Raw genomic sequence first — 18116 nt, 5'->3', positions numbered from 1 at the left:
ATAATAATAATAAATATTAATATAAAATAAAACAAGTACTCAAATCTAATATGAAGAGGTGTGTCTGATTTGCCTAGTGTAGTACTACAATTCGGCATTAGTTTGGAGTTGGTAGGTCACATGACATGGAAGCTATTGAAAAAAGGCGCGTTTTCTTCCATAAAATATTAATAAATATTCATATTAAATTAAATATGAACTCAAATCTAAAATAAAGAGGTGTAGCTCTACAGTTCAGCATGGGTTTGATGTCTTTGGATCACATGACATGGAAGCTATTGAAATAAATGATGATTTTCCAATAACACTATTTTAACAATTGTAATTTATTGATGGTCCCTAAGCGGGGGTCCCCGGTGGTTAAAAGCGAGCTGTCGGAGGGGAGCTAACCACATTTATACTGCCGACACTGGGTGAACTGAGTAAGAAGCAGTCACCGGATCCTGGGTGAATGTCTGTCGAATATCCAACTTAAAACTAACTTCACAACGGTTGTTCAGTGTTGCTTTACCTGATCGGTGCTTGTAAAATATCCACGGTGTCTGCAGCTTCTAACATCATAGTGATTTATAGTTTTCTCACCGCTGGTTTCTGTCACTGCATCTCCCGACAAAACACCATGGTTTTATTTCAGCGTTCTGTAACGTAACTTCGTCAAGTCCAATAGTTCACCTGTCACCTGCTCTGCTCCCCTCCGTGTACACACACACACACACACACACACACACACACACACACACACACACACACACACACACACACACACAGAGCCCCCTCAGTGACCCATCCCTCACCCACAGCTGTCAACTTGGGGTAACTGTGCAGCTGTCGTCCTCTTGCACACTAGACGCTGCTTAAAATTAATAATGTTGGATTATCGTTTCTTATTTCATGGGCTATATGAGATTTTGGAGTAATGCATATAAAATAGTTTTTAAAAATAAAGTTTTACATTTTAGAAGTTCAATAGTTTAATGTTTCCTAAGGAGTAGGTCTAATCCTGTTAAATAATTGTGATCTTAATATTGACCAAAATAATCAGCAGCCCTACATGAACATTTTATTTAATTCATGAAATTATAGAACATTTGTTGTGTGAAACTGCACCTCTGCCTTCTTTCTGTACAGGCTAATGCTTCATTCAATGCATTTTTATTTTTAACTTTTGAAATGGTTTTACATTTGGTGAAGAGCGCATTATGACTAGTTTAGGACTCGAAACTCAAAGTTTAAGACTTGGACTTGACTTGGACTTGTTGGTCCTTGGCTTGAGACTTGACTCGGACAAGCCAGTCATGATCGGTCTGGACTTGGGACTCGATTTGAGACTTGACTCGGACATCGTAAAACGATGACTTGGTCCCACCTCTGACAGATAGTAAAGAAGGCGAGCTAACGATGTAGCACGTCGGCTAAATGCAGTAAATGTACCGTTAGTTCAGCCTGCAGCTGATAATACTATTACTGTAACGTTGCAGTGGGAGTTTACCTGAGTTTCCAGCTCTGTCTGTTCTCCCTGTCTGTCTATAGCCGCTGTCACTCTGCCTTTTTTCAGGAGGATTGTGCCGATATGCGGCTCGCTGCGCTGAATGAAAGGTACTGGTGTTGATCTGCCTCTGAGGCGGGAACGTTGAAGTAACAGAGCCTGAACCTATGGCCTGAACCTGTTGGAGAAAGGCCGGTGTTCCTGCCTGTATTGTGGTATTTCTGTGTGAAAGTGCTTATGCACGCCTGGTTGCAATCTCAATCACCGGAAACTCCATAATGCCCCTTTAACAATACAATGAAATACAATAATACAGTGAACATAAATGTTAATATAAGGACTTAATTGTTTTTATAATAATTTAATATAATTAAATAAATATAAATAAATTTAAATATTTTTTACTGCAGGAGCATTTTAATTAAAATACCCACCCCTACCAGGTGTACGCATAAAACATCACGTATTTTCATATCAGTGTTCAGATTTCAGTACAGGTCTTGTTCTCTCTGTATTTCAGAGAATAAACGCTTAGTTCATTGGTGTCTGTGTGATTTACAGCCTGGGGTCTGATCCAGTCTCCCCAGAGGCGGACTGATGATGATGATGATGGGATGAAGTGCGCTGCTGCTACCTTCTCTGTGTGGGCGTTGTTAAAAACTCCTGGAGCCGGGAGGCGGTGAGATTATTTACGCAGTCTGTCTCCCTCCCATTGGTCCCTCAGCTGAAGCCGCTGTGATGCGCTGCGGTGACACAGCCGAGTCTCCGGCGATAAAAGACAGAAACACGAGTGTTGGAAGGCGGACAGCGAGTTTCCATTTGATGGTAGATGCACCTCTGCGAGTCTTAACACGGCTGGAAGTATCTGTCCAACTCCTGAGGTACTGACTCAACACTTTCTACGTGACTGTCTGTCTGAACTTCTTTCTCTGCTTGGTGTTAAATAACAAAGGCGCCAGTGCGCGATTACGCACCGCGCGCGATCTCCATTGATCAGAAACATGGGGTGTTTAATGAGTTATTATTAAAACTGACTAAATTAAGGATGTGTCCAAGAAACAAGTCTTTTCATCAGTGCAGGTGAAGTTATGCCATAAATGTCTGGGGTCTGTGAGTCCTCAAAGAAAGCGGGTCTGATCTCATCCAGACTCACCGACACTGCGTGTGTTTTCTTTGTGTGTGTGGCAGGGATCTGGTGAAGAATGGAGTGGTATGTCCTGGTGCTGATGCTGAGCTTGCCGCCCTCCATCCACGCAGATTGCTCTTCACAGTGTCAGCAATGCGTGCAGCAGATGCTCAGCTCCGAAGCCGTCTTTAACAACCTGGTAAGACCAGAGACAGCCTCACCTGACTGACTTTACGTTTTCCGAGACAAGTGGAAACGAACTCTTGCTGGTTGAAGGATTTATCGGGCTTTTATTGCATTTTTTAAAAGTTAAAATTACACTCATTGGAATTGACATCTGAAATCATGAAACTTCAAAAAGTATTATTTTATTTGTCCAACAGAACTTTTATTTAATTTTTATCCTTTGTTTCCTAAATCCAGTTGTTAAAGACACCAAATGTGTCCGACTGAATGAGTAAACACCCAGAATCTGTGGGGCGTAAAGTCATGGCATCTTGGGTGTGAATCTTTCTTTAGAAGCAGTAAAGCTTTGGACTGTGTAAAGATTAGAAAGATAGCTCTTCACAGCTACTCTGTAAATCTAACGAGAAACTTGGGGTTCAGATTGTTTGCTCAAACGGACCATTAAACCCTTAAAAATGTACTCAACAAACAATAAAGGTGTGAGGCTGCCTTCTAGTAGCGCCTCACTGTGTTGACGCGTGTGCGCAGGCATGTCGGGTGTTTCACGCCTTTCTGTGCGTCTCCTGCAGGGGTGCGGTCCGGAGTGTGAGGGGCAGCTGGAGAGCTGCGGACGGGCTCCGGGGCTGGCGGACTTCAGCCAGGAGGAGGCTGCAGCGGAGGAGGAGAGCCAGCAGGCCGACCTGGTCAAGCGCTATGGCGGCTTCATCAAGAGGATCGACAAGAACAAGATCTTCGCCTCTCCATGGCGCGACAATTTCATTCTGAAGGCCGGAGGGATGCCAAAGAAATACGAGGACTTGTGGAAGAGCCTGGAGGAAAGGGGTGTTGCAGACGATGCAGGCGATGCGGATCAGATGCTCCACAGTTTGGTTAAACGTTACGGCGGCTTTTTACGCAAATTCGGCCCCAAGTCAAAGAGGAGTAGCTCTGTGGAGCAGGAGAGCGAGGAGCCCGAGGAGCTGCAGAAGCGCTACGGAGGCTTCATGAGGAGAATCCGACCAAAGTTGAACAACCTGAAGTGGGACAAGCGGTACGGAGGCTTTCTGCGCCGCCAGTTCAAAGTGTCAGTGCGCTCAGCGGAGGAGCCGTATTACTCCTATGACGACTGGAGCCTATAGAGGAAATCTGCTGAGAGAAAAAACTACTACGAACTTGTGCAGGTTCACGTGAAATAACCCCCATTTATCCAGCAAGCATCATATACCTGCCTGCCTTGCTTCCAGCCTGCTCGGTTGCCTTCTGTATAACTGCTCTCATCTCTGTGTTCTTGGCATCGTCGTCTTTCATTCAATAAAGGATGCTTGTTTCATAAAACTATGAATAAAAACACGTTTTTTTTGTTGTCCAACAAGTTCAGAAGAAGTTGTGCGACTGAATTCAGCCTCAGTGCGTTCCGTTGCACCGTGCCAAACTCCATTTAGAAAAAAGGCGATTTTCTTATTGACAGACCTGGACGTGACGAGTGTCTGTAAAAAGATAGAAAAAAATCGGCATACGTTAAAAACACTGAGCGGCACTTTAAATACATTTTAAATTTCTACTCTAAATGTGGTTCACATCCTAATTGTAGGCCTATCCTATGATTTAAGGTTGGCTTGTTTGGGGAACTATGAAGGTGAAACAAAATACTGAAAAGCAGTAGGGTGGGGGGCGTTTGTGCCAAATTTACCCTGAGCTTATTGATCTTTGAAATTAATCTCAGAACTGGCAAATGTACAGCCTGCCCATTACCTGACCTTCACTGTCAAACCACCAACCATACGGTGTTGCTGCCTAAAGTTTGATCTATCTGTAAAGCAAAACCAGAATTCACACTGATCACTGATCATTTCTGTCAGACAGTCTATCAAAGACCTTCACAGTCGGTGTTCATCAGCCTGATCAATCAAATGATTATGCAAACACTCCAACGGGCAGCCTGACGACAGATCCGCACATCTGGGAGCAGGAGAACCAAAAAGCCAGACCAGGTCGGAGCAGCAGGGAGCCCCTGAACAGGGAGACTGTTGCGCCATCTTGTGGCCAAGCACGTTTCTCCTACTGGGTCAAAAAATGTTCATTAAACAGACAACTGTGTTCTGTTGGCAGCTTTTGGTATTCTGATTAAGAAGCTACATTAAAGCTGAAATGATCAGTGCGTCTCCTGCATGACTGTCCGGCACATCCTGGTTTAGCTGGTGTTTTGGTCACATGGTGCAGATCCATAAATCATCTTCTGTTTGATCAGCTGAGGCAGCAGGGGAAGGTAACTGAGGAATCCACATTATGGAGTTGATCTCTGGATCCTCTGGTTCTTAGAAGCTGGTTAAAAAGTAATCTGGAACTGTCATCATAGCAACATGTCCTTAAACCCAAACCTGCAGAGGGGCATTGACAGCAGAGACATTTAGACTGAACCACAAAGAATTGATCATTCTGAGATGGAAACATGCAGCTTACTGAGAAACATGATGATCTGTCTGTGTAACTTTAATTAAGAAGAGGTACCTGCACTTATACCTGATGAAATATTCAACAAAATAAAAGCCTCTACACTAAAAACGTGGTTTAATAAACTGAACCATATAACTAAACTCAAAGATTCTGACTGTTAAAGACCAGCAGGGACAGAGCTCTAATTTAAAAACTAAAACTGCAGAACTCACTTTGATGAAAAGAGTTTATGTGATTAAGCCTGTATCTGATTGATTTCTGATAATCACTGAAAGTCAGACAGCTGCAGTGACGGGTGAAAAAATGGTGGAGCAACAATCTGTTGCCCCAGTGCATGCTGGGAGGGCTCCCAACACACCTACCCCATGAAACTGCAGTCATATGGTATAAACTGTCGATCACATTACCTCCTAACATCTAAGTCTAGATGCAACGCAGAGTGTAAAACTGCCCTCTTTATTCATCTGATAACTTCCTGGGAAATATAAATTATATAAATAAAAGCTTGATGATCAATATCACTCTTCTCAGGGGAAAATGCCAAGTTAATGTTTGGAGGTGGCAAAACATTGGTAACCTTTTTATTGTCTTAATGAATTTAGAATCTGGTAAGTCATTAAGACTTGAAGATGGCGAGCTGCTTTCTCTTTTTCTCCTCCTTTAGAGGGATGAAAAGAGACAAGGGAAAAGGTAAAAAAGTCCCAGTTCCTCTGCATCCACTTCACACTGATAAGACAGGATGATATTAATATTGAACAGGACGTAAAGACACTGTTCTGGAAAACTGAACATTTATTACCAAACTGAACGACGCTGCTGTCTCCAGCTTAAATGGATCACATCCCTACACAAACAGCTGTATCAAATATATTATTTACAAATCCATATTTACAGCGGACATCAGACGCCACTCTGACAAACTGCATTGAAGGACGTGTAACAGGGAGGCTCAAGCGTTGAACACGCCGCGGTCTGAAGTCAGAAAGTGGACGAGCCATCACTCAGTCCAGAGTCCAGGATGATGAGGTGAAGGCCGTTCAGGAGCAGCTGCCTCACTGCTCCCCCTCTTCCTCTTTGACCTGCTCTGGCTGGCCTTCGTCATCGCCGTCCGCCTGGTCGTCCTCTTGTGAATCGGTTGCCGTGGCGTCCACCACACTGATGCTGCTGACCTGCTGTTGCACTGCGGTGGCCAAGCTCTGCAGCGGGGCCGGCAGCGTCACCAGCTGGAACTGAGGGCCGACCACCTTCACGAAGGAGCCGGTGCCCTCCTGACCTGCTGCCGCGGATAGAACAGTCAGGTTAGAGGCGTCGCCCGTCAACTCCGACCCAGAGAGCGAGGAGGTCAGGAGTGTGTAGCCCCCCAGGTTGGTGCCAGCTGGGCCCCCCGCGACAGTCAGCACCTTGCCCAGCGGCAGGCTGGTCAGCTGGTTCAGAGGCAGAGTGATCTGGGCTGGAGTGGCGTTGACCGAGGCCGGACCGGAGACGGCACGGGTCAGCCGGGGACGCTTGGGTGCAGGGGGTGCAGGGACCGGGGTAAGGGTCATTAGGACGTTGTTCAGGTGCTGGGATTTGCTCTTCAGCTCCTTGGCTCGCTTCCTGTGCTCGTCACACTGCTGCTCCAGAGCTGCAGGAGGAGACGAGGCGTCAGCAACAGACAGAACACTTACAGATACAGGTTCTAACAACAGGACTATAGAAGAGCGTCCTACTGACAGGCCAGGCTCCGCGTGTACTGCTCTCTGTAACGGTCCATCTGGCTCTTATGGCTCGCCAGAACCTTCTTCACCAGGTCCAACATCCCAAAGTTCTGCACTGTGTTGTTCAGCAAAACAGCATCTGAAAAGCGAAACTGCAATGTTCACTGGAAAGCAGACATGTCTCAAATTTCATACAGTCAAGTGCGTTTCCATATGTTTTAACGAACGAAAACCTACTATAATCTTTTCATAAAATCGATGTGATTGTTAAAGTCACTTTTCGTCAACTGACCAATCACAGCCTGGATGGGTCAGGACATAAAAAAGGCTTGACGTGCTACAGTAAACTTTCAAATGTTGAACTCCAGCTACATGAATGGTTCTGATTATTGATGAAATAGTAGCATAAACAAATTAAGAGACCAATGTAGGCCATTTTTCTTGCACAAGGATTTAAACTACTCAGAAACATGAAACTGCTGTTTGGTCCAACTGGAATTAATATTATATTTGTGGTGGGCTATATAGTATAGCCTACTTTTAGGCCTATATAAAATGACAATGCATATAGAACAATTATATAATTAATATATTAACATATTAACAGTATACTATTAGATTAAATTAGTGAAAGTGGAAAGTTGCAGTGGGCAAATGCAGATTTCCACTGCACGGGATGCCAGTGTGTGTTCCTTCTAGCCCCTAGAGCAACACGTTCCCCTTATTCTGTTTTACTAAAGTTACTGTAATACCGTTCAGAAGTCTTGTTTACATTAGGTATGGTGTGGGTTGTGTGGGTGCTGCTGGTATATCTTGAATCCATCCATGGTTCAAAAACTACACAAGCACCAATCACAGTAAGGTCTTTTGTGATGAGTGATTTTTGAGTGTGAGTGTTTTAAATTTCAAAAATTTTCAAAACATCTGTTTCAATATTTTAAAAAGCTTTCGAAAAAATATTAAGGCCAATGCCAAGTGTCCAGATACACGGGTCTTCAAATCCATAGTCCTCCAATGGTTTCACACATGGCTGTGCGCCTTCACAAGAAGAAGGAGCACACACGTAATATAAATATTTATATAATAAATAGTTTGTTAAACTATGTTACTTGAACATTTTTCTCTGTGCTCCTAAATATTTTGATTTAGGGGCACATGTGCTCCTTGGGAAAAAGCGTAGAGCCCTGGTATCCAGGTGTTTCCAGTTCTACTGTACATGTTTTAAAACAACATAAAGCCTTTAGTGTCTCAGAGGGAGCTGTATGGAGGGTGCTCAAGCGATGTCTCAAATCACATCCATCTGACACTTTTCGAGGTCCAATTCGTCCTCCCAACAATCTTGAGCAGAGGCTGGTCAGAACAGATTATCGAGCCAAATGATCCTGTAGTGAGAGGGGTTTACAGACACAACCTGAAGGTCGCAGACTGGATCAGAGGTTCCCCGATTTCAAACTCGTTTGATATTTACAATTTGAAATCAGGGAGCCTCCGATCAGAACCCTGCAGCAGCCAATGAGAGCGAGCTGAGCGGGAAGCGTCTCCAGTGTGTTGTGTATCTGCGCTATAAAATGTATAAACCTTCTGTAACAATTCACCTTACACCAAAACAGCAACGGGAAAGTACATTACGCAAAATCCAAGGTAACAGGCGGATCTGATACCTGCTGAGGTGATTACAGAGGTTGACTGTACGGAGATCTGGATTAATTAATTTTGGTGTTGTTGTACACCTGCTTGTCCTGCTGTAAAATAATGTTAAGTAGTTGACACAGCCTTGGTTTTCACCACAAACACCTTTTGTACTCCAACGAAGGTTAAAGTCAAGGCAACTGGACTTGGTTGAAGATACTGGAAGACGTTTCGTCCCTCATCCAAAGGACTTCTTCAGTTCTGACTGATTGGCAGGGAAACTCAGCTATTTAACCTCAGTGGGGTCGTTATCCTGGGTCATCGATACCGCTGGTTCGTTAGTGTTCCTTGTTGCTGTGACGACAGTCATTACAGTCGTTAAGACTACCCGTGGCCAAGACTGAACGACCATCGTTGGTATCTTCACCTGAGGCCAATAGGTTACGTTTGTTGAGTTTCCTGGGTATGACGATGACGATGACCCTGGCAAACGACCCCACTGAGGTTAAATAGCTGAGTTTCCCTGCCAGTCAGTCAGAACTGAAGAAGTCCTTTGGATGAGGGACGAAATGTCTTCCAGTATCTTCAACCAAGTCCAGTTGCCCTTGACTTTAACCTTCGTTGGATAACTATGACCTGGATGACTGAGAATCTTCATAGACACCTTTTGTACTGTAAAAAAGGAGGTTTTGAGGATACTACTTTTTTTCTGTTGAATGAAATGTGTCGGCAGGGTCAGAAATGTAGTAGGTTACTAAGGTTACAGTCAATGGACCTACATACAGTCAACAGTACATGTACATTCACTCATGTACATTAATGCATTGCCTTTATAGCCGTACACACCCTAAGCTACATTACATACATGCACTCCCTTGTTTGCTTTGCTGTTCATACCAACAATGGCTGCCACAAATCAGCAGGGGACCATGGTGGGAAGTGATGCGCATGAAGAAAATGCCTCCTCTCTCAGACTAGGAACCAAATGCCAGCTTTCCTGAGGAAACAGACCCACACAGTCACCTCACCACTAGACACAACCAAAGCGGCATCACAGAAATAACCTCCATGTTGACTTTTTGTATCTAGATCCACCTGAAGAAGAACGACAACCACCGTGGGATGATGATGAGGATGCTGAGGCAGTATCGATGGTGGAACAGATAAAGGAACTTCAGTTGAAGGTGGAGACTTTGGAAAATCGGCTCAAAGACACAATTGACAGCACACTCAATCGGGAGGAGGGTCTCAGAGCAGCTATTGAGACAATGGCTAAGGAGGCTAAAGAGTATATTGACACTAAGATGCAGACATTTGACCAGGTTGTGGTGGCCTGCTTAAAGCGAAGTGATGAGCAGTGGGGTAATGAACTGGAAAAGACTTGCAACAACAGTTGTTCCTCTTGGAGGCCAGCTAGTTTCTCAACACCTGCAGAGGGGTTCTACTGATCTCACTGATTTCATTGAGCAGTGTGAAAACCTTCTCACCCTGACCTCATAGGCACACTCAATGCTGTTCTAAAAGGTCCTGCACGAAGCTGGTGGTTAGCTTCCCGCGGCAAGATAACTAACTAACTAATTTGGCCTACGATCATCGAGCACTCTGCCTGTAGTGGAGACCAGATGTGCCAGAAGACCAGATCGTGCATGTAACCCAAGGTTGGCCAGTGGGCTGCAGGGCATCGTGTCTACTGTGGACCAGATGGTCAAGGTGGGGTTGCTTATTGAGAAGGATTGGAGTAACTCTAAGGATTATTGGTCTCGTGTACAGCAGTCACACTCTTCAGACCGCTCTTCCAAAAGACCCAGCAAAAAACCTGAGCATGGTCAAGGCCGGGGGCATAGTGCGGATGTGGCCACCGTTCTTGGTGTTCCAAATCTCCTGGTGGTGCCAATAGCCATCCGAGGCTGCAGTGAAGATGCTGTCCTTGATTCAGGGTGCACTTACTCCCTAATGAGTAAAACCCTGTAGAACAACGCAAAGAAGGTAAGGCGAGACACTGAGTGCGAGTGAAATTCCAAAGTTTATCATTGCAAATGGGCAAGAGAGAAAAGCTATAGGGACGACCACCTTGCTCCTCTCCCTTCACGAAGCCCATGTCATCGTCAGCATACATGTACTCAGTGATGATCAACTTTGCGTGCCTTTGCTGCTGGGCTTAGATTTCATGTGCGTAATCCAAATTGTCCTGAAGCCCCACCTGAGGAAACAGGTGATGCCCCTTTTCCCTTTTGAACACACAGCCTGAGCTGGTTAGTGCAGATAACATTATTTTCTTCTCCAGGACTCCGGAGGAGCATCTGTGTGACCTGGAGGCAGTCTTTAAAAAACTTCACAAGGCACATCTGACTCTCAATCAAGGTTATTATAGTTTGGCTTTTTCATTAGTTTCTATTTTTTATTTATTTACTTACTTTTTGTTTGTTTTAGTTTTTAACGTGGGTTTGCTAATTTAGTTTAGTTTTTATTTTTTGAAAATGCTTAGTTTAAGTTTAGTTTTTATTAGTTTTAGTGTTACTTTATTCTTTATTGCCGCAGGATGCCAAGCTCAGATTAGTTCAGTCCAGTTTAGTTTTTTCACCAAAACATTAAAATACAAGTAAAATCATTAGAAAAAAATGCAGATTTGTGAAAAGGGACACCTTGTACATAGGGGCCCAAACACTAAGCAAATATAATATTTGTAGCAATCTACAGTATAATTTCTAACCTACATACAGAAAACCCTCAGAGCTAAACTCTCTTAATCCTACTACCCAGTGAACACCTTAAAGGGTTACTGCAGTCCCCACCAGTGCTTGCTCAGCCAAAGCCCCACGCTGGCTTTCAGGTGCATTGTGACTCCAGTGATGTGCGTTTGGGGGCTGTCCTGATGCAGACAATCAATGGTGAAGACAGAGCCATTGTGTTTGCTTCAAGAGCTCTCCATGGTGTTGATCTGAGGTATTCCACCACAGAAAAGGAGTGCTTGGCTGTAGTGTGGGCAGTGGAATACTGGCATCATTACCTAACCCTGAAGACCATAATCGTCTCCTTTGTAGGGGAACACCATCAGGACTGGGATCGGTGGCTGCCTGAGTTCCGGTTGGCGATCATTACGGCCGTGCATGAGACTACTGATGTGTCCCCCTGCTGCATTGGCTTTGGGATGGAGGGGGGTTGTAATAGTCGGCTATTCTGCCTTCATGTACAGCTTTTAATGTGATGGTGAACATGCTTTCTGTGTGTTGGTTTTTTTTCTTCTCATTATTGTTTTGACACCGGATAGGGAGTGGGAAGTGACGTTGAGGGGGAAACTCTGGAGTGCAACAGGTGAAGCGGTAGGAGTTTAGTGGGTTCAGTGTTACAGGCTTGCCAGACGAACTCTACAAAGAAAATAACACTTTTTGGTGGATTTTATGTTTTATGTTTACTTTTCTGGACTACTGCATCATCCCATCGGCTAAACAGACTGTGGCAGGTTGCGTAAGTTAACTGTGGAATATTATTGACTGCGGCGTCTCGCCAGGCTTCACCTGGTATCTTTTTTTGTTTTTTTTTCTACTGAGGAGAAGATCTATTTGAATCCGCACAATTTCAGTTATTTGAATGAACATTTGATCTGCTGGGACATCGGGGTTTTGAAGGATAAATGTGTGTGGGAAACGGTGATAATGTTTGCAATGTTTATTTGATGCGTCGAAATGCGGCCGAGCCTCCAGTAGGGCTGCAACTAACAACAATTTTCATAGTGCATTAATCTATCGATTATTGAAACGAATAATCGACTATTCGGATTATGAATTGCAAAATTACACAATACGTCTCATTTAGCTATCAGCTTTTAAATTAAACTTGAGGTTGTTTTAGGCATGTGCTAATTACAAGTTACGACAATAAAATAAATACTGCTTTCAAAAATGAATCTTTTAATGAATGTTTCTGCTGCATCAACAGAAAGTTCAACTGAAATCAAGTCCTGATCTGAGCAGCGGATCTGTTGTTTAGTGATGGAGCAGTTTACACGCCAGTACTGCAACACACCGGGACAAACTGACACCATATACAAAGAAAGGAATAACGTCATGCATCACATTTGCTGAATTTACAGGGGGGGTCAATAATTATTATAACAATTTTATAGTAGACAGCGTTTCCCAGCATTTATATATTTTCCCCTAACTCAACAACTCATAAAACTATGACTGATTTAAGGGAGTTTGGGGCAGATTACCCACCGCCTCACGCATAGATAGAAGAACTGTTTTCTCTTCTTTAGAAAGTATGAAATTGTCCGGTGTTGTCTAATCTTGCGCACTCGGCAGCAACACATTCTCCAGCTGGGAACGTCGCCATGAGCGATGCATCGTTTATGATTGTAAAGTGAGGGCACATCTGGAATGTGAACGCGGCCGTTGTGTATCATAATTATGTGCTACTCTCAGCGCCATTAAAAATCAATCAAACTGTCCAAAGAAATCTGTCCAAAGAAAACTGTATAGAAACCGTTACAGCTCATAACGTGAAGTAACACGGCTTTAATGGGAAGCTAGCTCGCTAACTAGCTTACCGAGACGAGCCTTCATCGTCCACAGAGCAACAACGTTACGCGCCTCCTCTTCAGATGCTCCGGTGTTTCCAGGAAAGCTCAGCTTTGCAGACGCTGCAGTTAACAACCTTTTCGGCTGAGAGAAATGCTTCCACACTCTGGATGTTTTAGGTTGTAAAGGTGTTACTGCAGCGCTGATGTTGTATTGTTTTAGTAACTTCACTGTTTACATTGAGTGTTTATTGGGGTTATTTAGGATTTGTTTAACTAAAGTAAGCAGGCCACTGGCTGTAATCACCTCAGCAGGTATCAGATCCGCCCGTTACCTTGTATTTTGCGTATTGTACTTTTCCCTTGCTGTTTTGGTGTAAGGTGAATTTTTACACTGCTGATTCCCTCTGTTCATCCAGCCTTGAGTTCATCCACAATTTGATTCTCTTCTTGTATTTTTTTTGTGTTTCTGTCACGTCTGGTCACGTGAGATTCTGTGAGATCCCAAGTCCACGGAACCGCCACTTTGAAAGTTTAGTATAAAAGCAGAGTGTGTGGTGCTGCAGGTACCAGATGAAGCTGGCTGTGTGTGTATGGTTCTGACCTTTGACCTGTAGTGGCGGGTCACACGCCCTCTCCTGCAGCCCCTTCATCACCTCCTGCAGCTCTATCTGGAAGTCCTCCACCACCTCCTCCAGGAGGCCCGCCTCCTTCACCCCACGCCAGAACGCCACAGAGTCCTCTGGACACACACACACACACACACACACACACACAATAAAGACTACAACACTCCACCCAATTGGTTCACACAGTTACATGGTGCTGACTGAGTGTGTGTGCAGGGTGCTGATCACCTCCGATGGCTGTGACCCACTCTGACGTTTCCTCCATCACCTCTGGAAACGAGACCGCTGCTCCGTTCACTGCAACACAGACAGAAAACAACACCGGAGCTGTTTCAGTGCTCAGTCTGGGTCACGATGCACGTCATGTCCTCATCACTGATCACGTCTAGCCCTGTTCTTCAAAAGTGGTTTAACTAATTCAGACTAATGTAAATGCTCCGTACTTGTATAGCACCTTTCTAGTCTTTTCGACCACTCAAAACGCGTTTACACTACATCTGCATTCACTCACATTCATTCACTGAGCCTAAGTGCTCAAACAGAACAGGGGGCAATTCGGGTTCAGTATCTTGCCCAGGGACACTTCGACATGCAGCCAGGGGGACACAGCCGCCTAAAATGTTATCAGGCTAGAATGATCCTCTTTGTTCCCATCCAGCTGAGGGCTGGGTATCAGGAACCGGTACCAAGTTTCCAAGACCCATTGATTCGTTAGGACCCGTGCGTTTGGATTCTGCTTCTCAGTTCCTATTTTTCTACATATTTCAGCTCCTGACTGAACTGCAGCAAACACTCCAAAGTTTGGCTTAGCTTCACTAAAAAAGAGAACGACACAGCAAAATGCAACAGCTGCAGTAAGGAGGTTTGGTGCGAGGGAGGAAGCAGCTCCAACATGATGAAGCATTTACTTCAACATGGTGTGAATCTGAAGGAACGCACCGTGTTCAATGTGTCGCGCTCTCCCAGCACCAATGACGCCCCAGATACAGCTAATGCTAACAGTAGCAACGTCTCAGGTACAAAACACAGGTGAGCGGATGTTCACCTTTTATACTGAAGGGAAACCAATGATGTCTACAAATGATTCAATAGATATTTTCCTTAGAGATGAGTCCCCAGAGACGCCCCTCTAGTACAGTACAGAACCAGAATCGCTCGAAGTGAAACGATACCATCCCTAATCCAGCTAACTGGGTTCTTTGAACACAGTTTAATCCTGGATGAAGTTATCACTTAGTTAAAATAAGTTGAAACCATGCCAATAAGCCAACCATTCATATGATTGGCTTATTAAACTTTCATGGGGTTGGTGTGCTGGGCAGCCTCCCAGCATGCACTGGGGCAACAGATTCATGGACATAAGTCTCAGTCTCCTGCATTCCTGCGTTGCTGATGATGTTATTTTGTTCTACATCGAGCTCACACGGTTTCCACACACTGATCATTGTTGAAGTGATTAGAGTAAGAAAGATAAAGTGCTATATAAAATCAATTTTTTATTATTATTATTAAATATGATGCTGAAGGTGGTTAAACTACAAGTGGTGTCGTAAAATCTCTCAAACACAGCTTTGATCGCAAAGTTAAATCATTTCACATGTTTTAGTGTCAGATGTCCCAGCTTCGCCTGTCTTTGAGTTTCTGTTGAGTTTTTTTCTTTTTGCTCCAGCATTGTCGGAGAATTACCAAGCTTGTCTATTAAACACGAGAGGCATCACTTGGTTTTATTTTCGTTGGCCAACTTTTCAATTGAACCTCAAACTGAGTATTTTTGAGGTTTTTGAGATCGACTCATTAATTGGTGGTTGAACTGTGGGTTTAGTATTGAGCGCTTAATGTATAATCCACTGTTGTGAACCTAGTTTTTCTTGTGGTCTGACCTGATGATATTCTATCATATTATTTAATGCCAAGACAGGACTCTCAAATTATCTTTCTCATATTATTATAATTTGATACTTTCACCACTTACACCATTGCTCATAATAATAATTCATGCAATTCTTGCATCACCTAATTTCATCATAACATAGGCCTGACCCACAAGAAAGAACAGTGTATGTTTAATCTATGTAATAATCTATCTAATATCTAAGATTATATATAATAAGGAGGTAAAGAGCTTAAAAATGAATCACATATTAAATCGCAATCGTAATATTGGTAAAAAAAAAATTGCAATTGGATTATTTTCCAAAATCGTTCAGCCCTACTCATCATTAGTTCAACTCGTTCGTTTTAAATCATTTTGTGTCTGAATCAGAGATCAGTTGATGGCTGTGGGACTCACGATCAGCAGATGAGGGGGTGGCAGGAAGCAGTTCGGCAGACGGGTCACCGCCGATGGACACTTTGGTTCCCACCAGGTCTATCTTAGTGCTGCGGCAGGTGTTGGAGCACACCTTTATGTGCTGGTAGAAGTCCAGTTCACCGGAGTCCATGATCTTCCTGTGAAATGAAATAAGATGAAAGACTTAAGAAGACACAACGTCAGGATGTACCGGGCTTTACTGTCCGCCGTGTGTGATGGAACAGCGCCATCCTGAGGCCTTCTGTCAAACTCCTGCAATATTTCTGCAAAATGATCAAGAGCTAATAGATAAAAAGAACTGAAGATGTTTGATTTCCATCAAACGTGCAATAAAATAAACATGTTTTTGGTATCCAGTAACATCAAACCAAGTGAGACTCAGACCTGAGCATGGTGCCGTTGAGGCGGATAGCTCTCTTCCAGTCCTTCAGAGTGGATTTCCCTGCTAAACACACAAACTCCTTCGGGCTGATCAGCTGCTCATTGAACTGATCAGAGGGGAAAGAAAGCCGTCAACAGCCGCTGCTGATCCATTTCCTCTACATGGCTTTAAATAATGTGTTCAGACGTCTGCTGTCACACAGCCTCTGCTGTTTCTAACATACCTGGACGCACTTCACGTTGATCCCAGGGCAGACAAACTTCTTCCACACTAGCGTGGCTTTGGCGTCTCCACAGGTGATCGGATAGAAGACGTCAGCTTCCACATCCACCTCCTCAGTTAACTTCACTGCAGAGACACAGACAGAAGCTCCCTCAGACACGCATCCAGTTCTTTTATCTGAGCGAACAAACTGAAGACGATTTACAACATTATAAAAATGATTAACACAAAGATAGGACAGTTCTTTCTGGATATGAAATGTAACCTGCAGGTCACATTACCAATGACAGTCTCTTCCTTTGACAGTGAATCTGCTCTGCTGGCTCCAGCTTCTGCTTCCTCTGGCACCATTGTGAGGACGTCCTCCCTGCAAAACCACATGAAGAACCGCACAGTGTTTAAGTTTCAATTTAGCAAACTGAGCTCAAACACTCAGTTTCAGTTCAGTGTGTCTCTGCAGCTGACCCGCAGGCTGTGTGCACACGTTACCCCGGCTGAGGAGTCAGCTCTGCGGTCACCAGCACTGCCTTATCGTCCTCCACCACAGATGGAAGGTCCTCGCCCACAGACTCTGGAATGGTAACGATGACCACCTCACCCATTTCCTGCATGCTGACCTCTGATGAAGCCATGGAGCGCAGATGGAGCGTCACACTGAGAGGGAACATCGCTGTTATTAATATTATTTATATATAGGCCTAATATTGGGGAGAAAACGTGGAATAATTACAAGAATAAGTTTAATATATTAATAATAATGAATATATTAATTAATGTTACACTTTATTAATACAGTGGATAGGTCAATGGGCAACACATTTGAAATAATAATAATATAATCTTTATTTGTATAGCACCTTACAGACATAAGCTGTGTTTACATACACCAGCACTTAAGCAGAGTAATGAATAAATACAGCAGCATGCACAAAACACAGGTATTAAAAGTGTAAACAGGTAGCAGACAGGACTATAAAATCAAAGAAATACATAAATAAATGTGTGTGATCAGTTAAATGCAAAAGCTTATTTGTAAATTAAGTCTGCTCTAAGCCATCGGCGTAAATGTGCTGTTCAGAGTTAAATAACTGGCAATAACCACTTTAGTAATGAGATGGTTTTTAAAGTAGTTACACAGTACTGCACAGTACTACACTGCATCAGAACAAGCTAACGAGAGAAACTTTAAGCATTATAGAACTCAAACAGTGTTATCGTTACCTGCTGGGCGCTAGCTCTAACGCAGACAACAACAGTCCTGTGAAGGCAAAGTGAAAGTATTCTGTGTACTGCCTGTATGCCGCACAGCTAAGGAGAGCAGACGCTGCTTGTGAATATTTAAATCATGCTGCCTTCAAATAGGTTGCCAATAAATGAACAGTTAATTTAAACTTGTGTAGATTTTTGAACGCAGTTTGGTGTGCCCTCTTAGCTGTGACTGATCAGGCTGACGCATAACGTAAGCATAAGGCATTTCAGATACTGAATCTTACCTT

The 18116-nt window shown here is 43.7% G+C and overlaps 2 protein-coding genes across 2 annotated transcripts; one reads left to right on the top strand and one right to left on the bottom strand.

The window, feature by feature from the left end:
- The first annotated feature begins 2129 nt into the window (after positions 1–2129).
- On the top strand, positions 2130–4112 carry LOC119915300 (proenkephalin-B-like). The gene is made up of 3 exons (XM_038734842.1): positions 2130–2367; positions 2675–2811; positions 3368–4112. The coding sequence occupies exons 2-3, from the start codon at positions 2689–2691 to the stop codon at positions 3914–3916; spliced, it is 672 nt and encodes a 223-aa protein (XP_038590770.1). The 5' UTR covers positions 2130–2367; positions 2675–2688; the 3' UTR covers positions 3917–4112.
- Positions 4113–5799: 1687 nt separating this feature from the next.
- On the bottom strand, positions 5800–17860 carry gmeb2 (glucocorticoid modulatory element binding protein 2). Its single transcript, XM_038734841.1, has 10 exons — positions 17842–17860; positions 17110–17274; positions 16902–16987; positions 16622–16746; positions 16401–16504; positions 15996–16153; positions 13934–14002; positions 13681–13818; positions 6945–7067; positions 5800–6855 (listed from the first exon to the last, which is right to left on the bottom strand). The coding sequence occupies exons 2-10, from the start codon at positions 17250–17252 to the stop codon at positions 6284–6286; spliced, it is 1518 nt and encodes a 505-aa protein (XP_038590769.1). The 5' UTR covers positions 17253–17274; positions 17842–17860; the 3' UTR covers positions 5800–6283.
- Positions 17861–18116: the final 256 nt, after the last annotated feature.

This window comes from Micropterus salmoides, unplaced genomic scaffold (assembly GCF_014851395.1).
Source record: "Micropterus salmoides isolate LMB-PRFRI ecotype aquatic unplaced genomic scaffold, ASM1485139v1 Ms_hic_scaffold_2043, whole genome shotgun sequence".
Taxonomy (NCBI): Eukaryota; Metazoa; Chordata; class Actinopteri; order Centrarchiformes; family Centrarchidae; genus Micropterus; species Micropterus salmoides.
Note: the sequence above shows the minus strand (reverse complement) of the source record. Positions and strands in the feature narration are given on the sequence as shown.

Bases quoted from the DNA above. Each gene is read 5' to 3' on its own strand.
- gmeb2 (XM_038734841.1), bottom strand. From the start codon at position 17,252: ATGGCTTCATCAGAGGTCAGCATGCAGGAAATGGGTGAGGTGGTCATC. The intron at 16,747-16,901 runs GTAATGTGACCT...GTGTCTCTGCAG, and splicing joins AAAGGAAGAGACTGTCATTG to TGAAGTTAACTGAGGAGGTG. The intron at 16,154-16,400 runs GTCTGAGTCTCA...TTCATTTCACAG, and splicing joins CTCAACGGCACCATGCTCAG to GAAGATCATGGACTCCGGTG.
- LOC119915300 (XM_038734842.1), top strand. From the start codon at position 2,689: ATGGAGTGGTATGTCCTGGTGCTGATGCTGAGCTTGCCGCCCTCCATC. The intron at 2,812-3,367 runs GTAAGACCAGAG...CGTCTCCTGCAG, and splicing joins AAGCCGTCTTTAACAACCTG to GGGTGCGGTCCGGAGTGTGA.